The sequence below is a fragment of the Anolis sagrei genome, chromosome 1, assembly GCF_037176765.1.
Source record: "Anolis sagrei isolate rAnoSag1 chromosome 1, rAnoSag1.mat, whole genome shotgun sequence".
Lineage (NCBI taxonomy): Eukaryota > Metazoa > Chordata > Lepidosauria > Squamata > Dactyloidae > Anolis > Anolis sagrei.
In genome coordinates, this window is record NC_090021.1 from 218,437,035 (window position 1) to 218,447,521 (window position 10,487).

The window sequence follows — 10,487 nt, forward strand, 5'->3', positions numbered from 1 at the left end:
GGCAACTGGTAGTATAGTATTCAAAAAACAGAGAGATGCAGATCTTTTGTGGGATTCATGTAGACAGATACAGATAGCATAGGAATAGGGGAGTCTTGTGCTATGAAGTTTTAAGAACTATTTTTTGTTGAGAAAATGGATTTGTAGGTAACTTCTTCATTTCATACCACAATGGGGAGAAATTTACAACCATAGTTCACTTTTTTGTGGGAATCAAAGCTAACACAGTTCAGAACGACATGTATATCCAAACACAAATACTGCCATCCTCTTAGTTTCCTAAACTGATGGGAAGGCCCTTGTGCCTCACCAGCCAGGAGAAAGGGGCAACTGTGCACTTGTGACTGTGTAAGGATGCATTAGGTATTTCCTTGGTGCAAAGTTTAACAAGGCCAGCTTCTTACAGAACTGGGAGTTATGTTAGTGTAATGACCCTTATGGGGGCTAGTCTGCATTCTACGTTTCAGAAGGCAACACCAAACCTCCTCTGAGTGAATATTGGCAAGAAATCATAAGAATTATGATGCATAAGATACAGAAAATTCAACATCTAATGTTTATTGCTAGTGGTTCTTTCTATTTCTACAGATGTTGCCCCCTGAACCTTGAGTAATACAATTCCCTGCCCTGAACAGTGGTCTTTGTTGTTTCTCTGCCCTCCAGCGGTAGAAGATTGTATATGTAAAGAAGGCACTTTTAAAAGAGAACAATTTTAAAATATCCACAGAGAGACTTTAAAAAAAGCATTGCCTTGCCCCGGATTATTTTCTATGAATATATATTAAGCTGCAATCCTTTGTAGACTTCGCTTGACCTCAATGGGAGTTACTTATGAAGAAGATGAAAGGGAAATGGCCCATTGCCATTTTCCCCTGCAGCTTCATTTTGGAAAGGCACAAGGAGCTGTAGGAGAAGAGAGGAATATAGAATCACCTGCAGTCAATAGGATTTTTCAGCAAGGACAGGTATTAACAGAAGTCCTTAGAATCTAAGCCAGTGATTCTTGAAAAAATTATAGGGCTGTACCTTCCAGTCCTTATCCTTACGGATGGATCAGTGTCTTTTAGCCACATTCAAGGATTCTGAGGTTCCTTTTTATTTTTAAGATGATCTCCTCTTATGTCTAAGTAATTTCTAGTTTGTAAAGCGAGGTCCAGGTTTCAGCCAGAATGCAATTTTATGCAGCATCTTAAATAACATTGTTCATGAAACAAAGTTTGTGTATATCAGAGCATCAGAAAGCAAAAGTGTCGCTATCTCAGCCACCTGTGTGGACAATTTTGGACTTTGGGAGATTACAGGAATAAGGGGTGCTCAGCCTATATCAATATTTGAAGAAAATAATGCTTCTTTTTTCCCCTCCTTCCCCTTTTCAGTCCAGCCTTGGCTTTGTGGCGCTGGTGATCAGCACTCTCCATACTTTGACGTACGGCTGGACAAGGGCCTTCGATGAGAGCCAGTACAAGTTCTACCTGCCTCCTACTTTCACCCTCACACTACTGGTGCCGTGCGTCATCATCTTGGCTAAACTTTTCTTCCATCTTCCATGTATGAACGAACGACTGCGGCGCATCAGGAAAGGGTGGGAAAGGGGCAGGTATGTCAAATTCACCTTGCCCAGAGCATCGGGGGAGTTCTCAAGTGGAGAAAGCAGCAGCATTGTGTGATACTTCACCTTCTTTCCATTCTACTATTCAAAAAGCACTATTAAGGTTCTGGGTTTTATAAGGTGTTTTTTATTTGTTCGTCTGTTTGTTTATGTCACTGAGTGGTGGTCTGCTATCCTATTTGGGATATTTGGAGGTAAGTTACAAATATAGCCAATGGGTGGATCTGCAATTAGAATAGACAGATAATTCTCTAGCAAAAAATAATAATAATTGGTTGCCTTAAAATCTCAGTGCAAAACTTCAGCTTTGCTATTTTAAAGCTAGAAATCAGCACTACTCTGGAAATAGAATCTCATTCAATGTCAAATATGGATATAACTTAAGGATAATTTTCCCTGTGGTTGTTTGGATATCCACCAGCTGGTGGCTTGTCTAAAGGCAGCAATCCTTTATGCACTTCTTCAGGAGAAAGTACACTATACATATTTAATTATTATTTATTATTAAAAAGCACTTAGGATTGTGCTGCAAGTGATGGTTTTTAATGCACCCAAATTAGTTTGAATGAGCAAGGTGGATGCTGAGTAAATTTTCTAGCAAACACTTTGGGTTGAATTCAGCAAGATTAATTTTCAGGTAAACATTTAGGTAAGTATATGTAGGACCACAGCCTTGACAGGCCATTCGGGCAAGCTAAATCAGTGGTTCTCAACCTGTGGGTCCCCAGATATTTTGGCCTTCAACACCCAGAAATCCTATCAGCTGGTAAACTGGCTGAGATTTCTGGGAGTTGTAGGCCAAAACTCCTGGGGACCCACAGGTTGAGAACCATTGACCTAAATATCCTCTAGATCAGTGGTTCTCAACCTGTGGGTCCCCAGATGTTTTGGCCTTCAACTCCCAGACATCCAAACAGCTGGTAAACTGACTGGGATTTCTGGGACCTGGGGACCCACAGGTTGAGAACTACTGCTCTATATCAGTGTTTCTCAAAGTATGCTTCTCCAGGTGTTTTGGGCTTCAGTTCTCAGAAGTCCCAGCCAGCTTCTCAGCTGTTAGGAATTGTGGGAGCTAAAATCAAAAACATCTGGAGCACAGCTTGAGAAACACTGCTCTAGATAAAGCTCTAGAAAGGAGTTGATACTTAGTGTAGCGATATTCCAGCCTTTCCTTTACATTCAGCACATTTATACTTTATGCTTTACATGTAAGGGTAGCTGCCACTCTTTTGATACTACAAAGAGAAAACATATGAGAGCTCATTAGTTATTCGCATGTCAACCAATTAGACAATATTGTTTTTTTCAGTGTAGTGTTGTCAGTCTGCTTAGATAGATATGAAATCATTCATGGTTTTTTGCTAGAAGAAGGTACAGAAGTTGGATATCAACTTCCAAAGACTGAGCTGGCAGCTCAAACAAAAATCAGCACATTTGAAGTATAGCAGATTCGCAAGGAAGGCTCCTTCCTATATCTTACTTTCTCTATCATTCTCTAGTCTGCTTATCTTCTACAGTTCAAGGGGGAAAAACTTTCATATATTTACAGAAATGGATTGGAAAGAATGAACAGGGAAAGGGGAGCACATATCACAGTGATGACTCAAAATAATTCCCTTTGAAAATTGAAGATAAATGTTTTGAACAACAGGTCACCGCGTGTCTTTGTGTATTAAATGTTTATTTATTTAATTGGACAACTGTGGCCTATTAGATAGTACTAGTTTGCCTTGCACATCATCCCTCCCCATCAGCTATGGTGACTAAGTCCCAGCAATGTCTTAAGGGCCACAGTTGTTCATCCCAATTGTATTTCCATCTCTTTGCTGTTAGGCCAACTCAGAACATTATATAATGGAGATGCTGTGATATGGATCCCCAAAATATTGGAAAACTTTTCTTCTCCAAATCAAGTTCTCGCGTTTCTTGGCACCAGTATGTGTAGAGGTCAAATGAGGAACAGATTCATCTCAGGAATATGTGTTTCATGAGTCAGGCATGACCTGGCCACAGCTGTAATACAACAAAAGTGACTTTGAAGAGCCTCCACAAAGAGTGGCAAGACAGCCGAACAGCCAATGCAAACTGAAATGATGCTGTTTGAAGCTCCCATCTGTGTTGTCCAAGCTAAACTAAAAATCTTAGTGACACTTTGTTACCAAACATAATGCAAATGGAGGCTGACAGTTAACTGACATTACCATACAATCGGTGGCACTGCAGATGTTTTTGGACTTCCAAGTCCCAGAGACTCCAAGCACACTGGTCAGGATTTAGGAAGCTGAAGTTCAAAACATTGGGAGGTACAGATACTGAAAACCACTACACTATTCAATCAGGAGAATAGGCTAATTGATTGACTATAACCACCATATGTGTTAAAATGGTTTTCATGTGTACATACATGTCAACACAATCAACAGATATATATTTACCCATTTCACCACCACAGAGCAACCCTCCTGAACTGCTTGGATTATATCTTTTAATGCCAGGCCACTAGTTGTAGCCTATCACTACTTGCATACAGCTAGAATAGTAGTCAGGCCTTTGGTGTTTTCCCTATTTTTTAAGGACAAGCAACACTGTGATATGTAGACAGAATGGTTCCCCACTAGCCAATTCTGTGGGATCGCAAGGAGCATAGGTACTGTGAGATCACAAGCACATCTGCACATTTCATAAGTACCGTGGGATCACAAACACCCACTACACATCTCAAAAGAACATTTTATTATCTGCCACCTTCTAAGTGGTAGATAATAAAATGTCTGTCATTTTATTACATGTTGCTGGATCACAATTGTCAAAATTCAAAGGAAATGTAAACATGGGTATCACACATAGGGTCTTGAATTTCCTCCAATTCAGATATTAAGGAAATGGATGCAAAAGTTGTTCACATAGAAACATGGCATGAAATGTGACACTTTTCCTTTATGTTATTCTCAGGCAAAATGTCAGGCAAATCTTTTAAAACTGGCAATTCTGCAAGGGTCTCTTGGTCATGAGTCCCTTGAATTGAAGAATTATGAATGTTAGACACCGAGTAAAAATATAAATGTTAGGCAGTGAGTTAAAGCAGTAGAAATAGCACAAATGAACAGATAGTGGGTTGGGCGAGTTAGCTTCCTCCCTATCCTGCAGGTTTCTAGCACAAATGTCAGCAGGCAGTGCTGCTGGTACATGCAACTGACTGCAGGGAACCATCCGTGCAAACTGAAACTTCAGTGTTCTAGGATTCAAGCTCTTAGGAAGCATATAGGCATCCATCTATATACATAAAGCTGCTCTTCCCTGCACACACTAGATTACATCTAATTGATACACTATAGCTGGGTAGAGCTGTTTGGCATGGGCCTGATCCCCACTCACCAGCTGCTTTCACCAAAAATTTTGGAAATCCTGAGGTGGACCATATGGGACCCTGAAAGGTATCCAAAATACTTGCACAGGAGAAGAATCAGTCAGGCAGACAAGAACTCTGTTACTGTTTACATGAGCTGACCTTGCTAGACAAAGAGTTTTCAAGTAACCTGAAATATACTGCTCTTCTGTGATGATTATATTCCTGGAGACTGTGGAACCAAATATCCTTTTAAGTCCCCCATTGATCTTACTTGCAGCAAAGTACAAAGCAGCTTCAAATACAACTGAGGGATTAATGAGAAGACTCTTCAACTTGACGTGTGGCTTTTCCATGCTTCTTTTGGGGGAGTGCTGTGGCTATTTAATGTCTCCAAAATATGTGGTATATCACTCTAATTAAACCGTGCTTAACTATCCTAAGAGAGGGTTTATATCGCAATACTACACAGTCTTGTTCAGAACCTATGTTACATAGTATGGCTGCTGTGAACTGTGACATCCCCTCTTTGAGTTTCTTTCCATAGAGTTTTTAATAACTCTTTTTGATCAAGGCTAGATCAAGATTTTTTTAAGAGAGGTGATTTGAAGAATGTATACCTAGTACCCAACTGGGCAATAGAAACCAGAGAAAGCTGTGATTTCCAGTCATACTGTTAATGCTAGAGGTGAGGTGAGGTAGAATCCCTCCCAAAGCTATCCCATAAAGTAGGGGAAGAAACCAACAATAGGACAAAAAATGCAGTATTCCTCAACCTTTGGTCTTCCAGATGCTTTAGACACTAACTCCCAGAACTGCAGATCATTGGCTACTTAGGCTATCTGAAAACTGAAGATCAAAACATACAGAAGACCAAAGATTGAGAAATACTGTTTCTTTCACTGGTTTTCAGCGATATCCTTCATAGTCAGAGCTCATAAAAGCTGGTCCTCAGGAGTCCCAAGGAGTTCAGATACTTGTATCACTAATAATGCCCCCAAGTATTCTGCATATGTTAGCTCTGAAATCTAAATGTGTTTATTTTCCATAATTTGCTCAGCTTTTGGCACAATGGACTAAGCATGGAGCCTCATGACCAGGGTGCAGAAGAATTGGAAACTTGGGGGGAAATGAGTGTTATCAGTTAAGTTTAAGAAAGCTTTTCGAGGTTCTAGAAGTCAGCTTCCTACCAGTTATTCTGTGTGGCTCTCTGCCTATATTCAATTGCACCTATATTTTCATATTTATTTTTCAACAACCATGAGTGCCAGAAGCATGTTTTTAATCAAGCTAGGTATCCAGTTCTGCTCCAGATAGATTCATGAGCATTGTTCATGAAATACTTGTGGTTTCAATAGACCAGTGGTTCTCAACCTGTGGGCCCCCAGATGTTTTGGCCTTCAACTCCCAGAAATCCTAACAGCTGGTAAACTGGCTGGGATTTCTGGGAGTTGTAGGCCAAAACACCTGGAGGCCCACAGGTTAAGAACTACTGCAATAGAACATCTGATCCACCATATCAAAAGATGCACATATAGTTGGTACATTCACACACATTAGTCACATTTCCTCAATAACCCCATTTACACGCAAATGTTGAAATGGCCAAGTTTCACAACTCATCTAGACATGTCTACAAGAATTTGAAAAAATAATTCTGATCCAGAAGTAAGCTGTTTTTTTTAAAAAAAAAGTTGAAATAAGAAACACAGTTCCCTTTATAGATACTTTCTGCATAGTTAATTATAAGTACTGGGAGAGAAGGGTTATATAATGCTTGTGTGAAGATATATACCAATGTTATTTTTCTATTTGATATACTGCTGTGATATAAGAGATACGTGGCGTCTATTGCCTGTATCAGTGTTTTCTGCACTGCCTAATTTGTGCCTTGGGAGTTTTAACCAGCTACTATCCTGCTTCCAAATAAGTCTTTTGTTCTTGTTGTCATTGTGTATAAAATACATAACTGGGACATATCCATGAAATGGAAACTTTGATGCTAGCTGTTATTTGCTATCTATCCCACCAATATTTACAGTAAAAAGGCTATTTCTAAAGTCTCTGCATGGTTTTTACTTTAAAGCACATTTTCTTCTCCCCGTATCAGGAAGGGAGTGAATTCTTGAGTGTATTGCAGTGTTTCAGGGAGAGAGGACATCCTATGGTGGCTTCATGCCACCTGCTGGCACTTGAATTTCTAATGGGAAAGGGCATCAATGAATTAAAGGTGCAAGAAGGGTTGTGAATGGGTAGAATACACTTTTCTAAAGAACCAGGACCATTTCATTGAGTGTTTGAGAGAATGACAGCCCATCTGACTTGAGACTGACGAGGCAATAAAAGTTACCTGAACGTCTACAGAAATAAGCTATAACAGTAATATGTAAGAAAGAGGAAAGCAATGGGTATTTTCCTCTTTTCATCACTTTTTTGCGCCACTTCCTCAAAATACAACATGTCAAAGACACTGTCTCCTGGTTAGGGGATGCAGAATTTTAATGAGCTTATTTGGCAGTTGGGTTTTTAATGAGTTCATTTAAATTCCAGTACTGCTGCTTAACCTCTACAGGTAAAGCTTTTAACGCTCCCTGGGTATTTGCATTGGAATTTTAGTAATTCTACCAGTTTGCATTATGCAGAATTTTTCTTTTCACACTGCTAGGATCTAGCCGGTGCTTAATTTGAAGTAGGATTTAGGGGTAAGACGACACTTCAGGAAGAATACTGTACAAATGGACACCAAATATTACAATCACATTCCCACTTCTCCCGAGCAAATCTTGCTTCCAAAGTGTTTTATACGTTTACAAATGCATCCATTATGCCCAGTTCTGACCTTATTGACTCAGAGGTAATCCCTCATTAATTTCAAACCGGTTTACATCCACACATAAGGACACTACTAAGCCATGAGGATAGCTTTGACGGTGTGGTGAATGAATTAGAACCAGACATCCTGAGGAGTGAGGTTGAATGGGCCTTAAGAAGCATTGCTAACAACAAGGCAGCAGGAGACGACGGGATCCCAGCTGAACTGTTTAAAATCTTAAAAGATGATGCTGTCAAGGTGATGCATGCCATATGCCAGCAAATATGGAAAACACAAGAATGGCCATCAGACTGGAAAAAATCAACTTACATCCCCATACCAAAAAAGGGAAATGCGAAAGACTGCTCCAACTTCCGTACAGTGGCCCTTATTTCTCATGCCAGTAAGGTAATGCTCAAGATCCTGCAAGGAAGACTCCAGCAATACATGGAGCGAGAGTTGCCAGATGTTCAAGCTGGGTTTAGAAAAGGCAGAGGAACGAGAGACCAGATTGCCAATATCCGCTGGATAATGGAGAAAGGCAGGGAGTTTCAGAAAAACATCTACTTCTGCTTCATTGACTATTCTAAAGCCTTTGACTGTGTGGATCATAATAAATTGTGGCAAGTTCTTGGTGGGATGGGCATCCCAAGCCACCTTGTCTCTCTCCTGAGGAATCTGTACAAGGACCAAGTAGCAACAGTAAGAACTGACCACGGAACAACAGACTGGTTCAAGATTGGGAAAGGCGTACGGCAAGGCTGCATCCTCTCACCCAACCTTTTTAACTTGTATGCAGAACACATCATGCGATGTGCGGGGCTGGATGAATGCAAAGCTGGGGTGAAAATTGCTGGAAGAAACATTAACAACCTCAGATATGCAGATGACACCACTCTGATGGCCGAAAGCGAGGAGGAGCTGAGGAGCCTTCTAATCAAGGTGAAAGAAGAAAGCGCAAAAGCCGGGTTGCAGCTGAATGTCAAAAAAACCAAGATTATGGCAACAAGAATGATTGACAACTGGGAAATAGAGGGAGAAAATGTGGAGGCCATGACAGACTTTGTATTTCTAGGTGCGAAGATTACTGCAGATGCAGACTGTGGCCAGGAAATCAGAAGACACTTACTTCTTGGGAGGAGAGCAATGTCCAGTCTCGATAAAATAGTGAAGAGTAGAGACATCAGACTGGCAACAAAGATCCGCCTAGTCCAAGCCATGGTATTCCCTGTAGTCACATACGGATTTGAGAGCTGGACCATAGGGAAGGCTGAGCGAAGGAAGATCGATGCTTTTGAGCTGTGGTGCTGGAGGAAAGTGCTGAGAGTGCCTTGGACTGCGAGAAGATCCAACCAGTCCATCCTCCAGGAAATAAAGCCCGGCTGCTCACTGGAAGGAAGGATACTAGAGACAAAGTTGAAGTACTTTGGCCACATCATGAGGAGACAGCAAAGCCTAGAGAAGACAATTATGCTGGGGAAAGTGGAAGGTAAAAGGAAGAGGGGCCGACCAAGGGCAAGATGGATGGATGGCATCCTTGAAGTGACTGGACTGACCTTGAAGGAGCTGGGGGTGGTGACGGCCGACAGGGAGCTCTGGCGTGGGCTGGTCCACGAGGTCACGAAGAGTCGGAGACGACTGAACGAATGAACAACAACAAGCCATGAAACCAAATCCTATGCGTGTTTATTCAGAATGAATGGCACTTCAGCAGCTCCAAGTGCTGTCAGCCCTTCACATCCGTGAGAGTTTGGGGCACAAGGCCCTTCATGAAAGGGGGAAACTGCAAATAGAAATTCTTATCTTTTTACCTGAAAGAATATTTCTAGTTCCTTCAGCACAACTCTTATGATCAATTGACCATAGATTCACATTGGGGAACCTAGCAATTATTGGAGGTGGCATAGCAGGTTAAACTGCTGAACTTGCTGACCGGAAAGTTGGTGGTTCAAATCCACAGGACGGGGTGAGCTCCTGCTGTTAGCCCAGCTTTTGCCAACCTAGCAGTTTGAAAACATGCAAATGTGAGATCAATAGGTACCGCCTCGGCAGAAAAATAAACAGCTCTCCATGCAGTCATGCCAGCTACATGACCTAGGAAGTGTCTATGGACAATGCTGGCTCTTTGGCTTAGAAATGAAGATGAGCACCACCATCTCAGAGCCAGAGATGAGCACCACCCCTCAAGAGCCAGAAAGGGAAGCCTTCACCTTATCTGCATTTCTAGGCATTGAATGTTTGCCTTGTATTGTGTATCCTGGAATCTGCTCTGAGACCCCTCGAAGGAGATGGGGCAGAATACAAATAAAGTGTTATTTTCATCAAATCCATGAATAATCAAAGTTGCCAAAGTCAAACCCACTAATGTAGATGGCAAACTGTATATTCCCAGCTGAATGACTTTAAAAATTAAATCCAACAATTGTGTATGTATGAGTGAATGAGTTAGCATACTGGAGTGGCTAGTGTTGGACTGGGGCATGGAGAGACCAGTTTGAATCCCTGCTGTATTAGACAAGTAACCCTCTCTCAGCCTGAGAGGAAGGCCAATCCAAACTTCTGAATAAACCTTGCCAGGAAAACTCTGATAGGGGTGCCATAAATTGTTGTTGACCCGAAGGCTTGTTCTTTTTTGTGTGCCTTCAAGTCATTTACAGTTACCTTATTCTGCGGTTTTAAGTAGATAACAAAATGTATATTAGTTATGCTGGTAAATTAAA

General features: G+C 41.2%; 1 protein-coding gene across 1 annotated transcript in view; it reads left to right on the forward strand.

Annotated features, from left to right (window-relative positions):
• STEAP3 (STEAP3 metalloreductase) overlaps window positions 1-7,015 on the forward strand; it is a 48,076-nt gene extending 41,061 nt beyond the window's left edge. Inside the window, exon 5 of the mRNA XM_060775497.2 lies at window positions 1,377-7,015. Within this exon, the coding sequence (XP_060631480.2) occupies window positions 1,377-1,667 (291 nt within the window). The 3' untranslated portion in view covers window positions 1,668-7,015. The remainder of the gene's footprint in view (window positions 1-1,376) is intronic.
• Window positions 7,016-10,487: the final 3,472 nt, after the last annotated feature.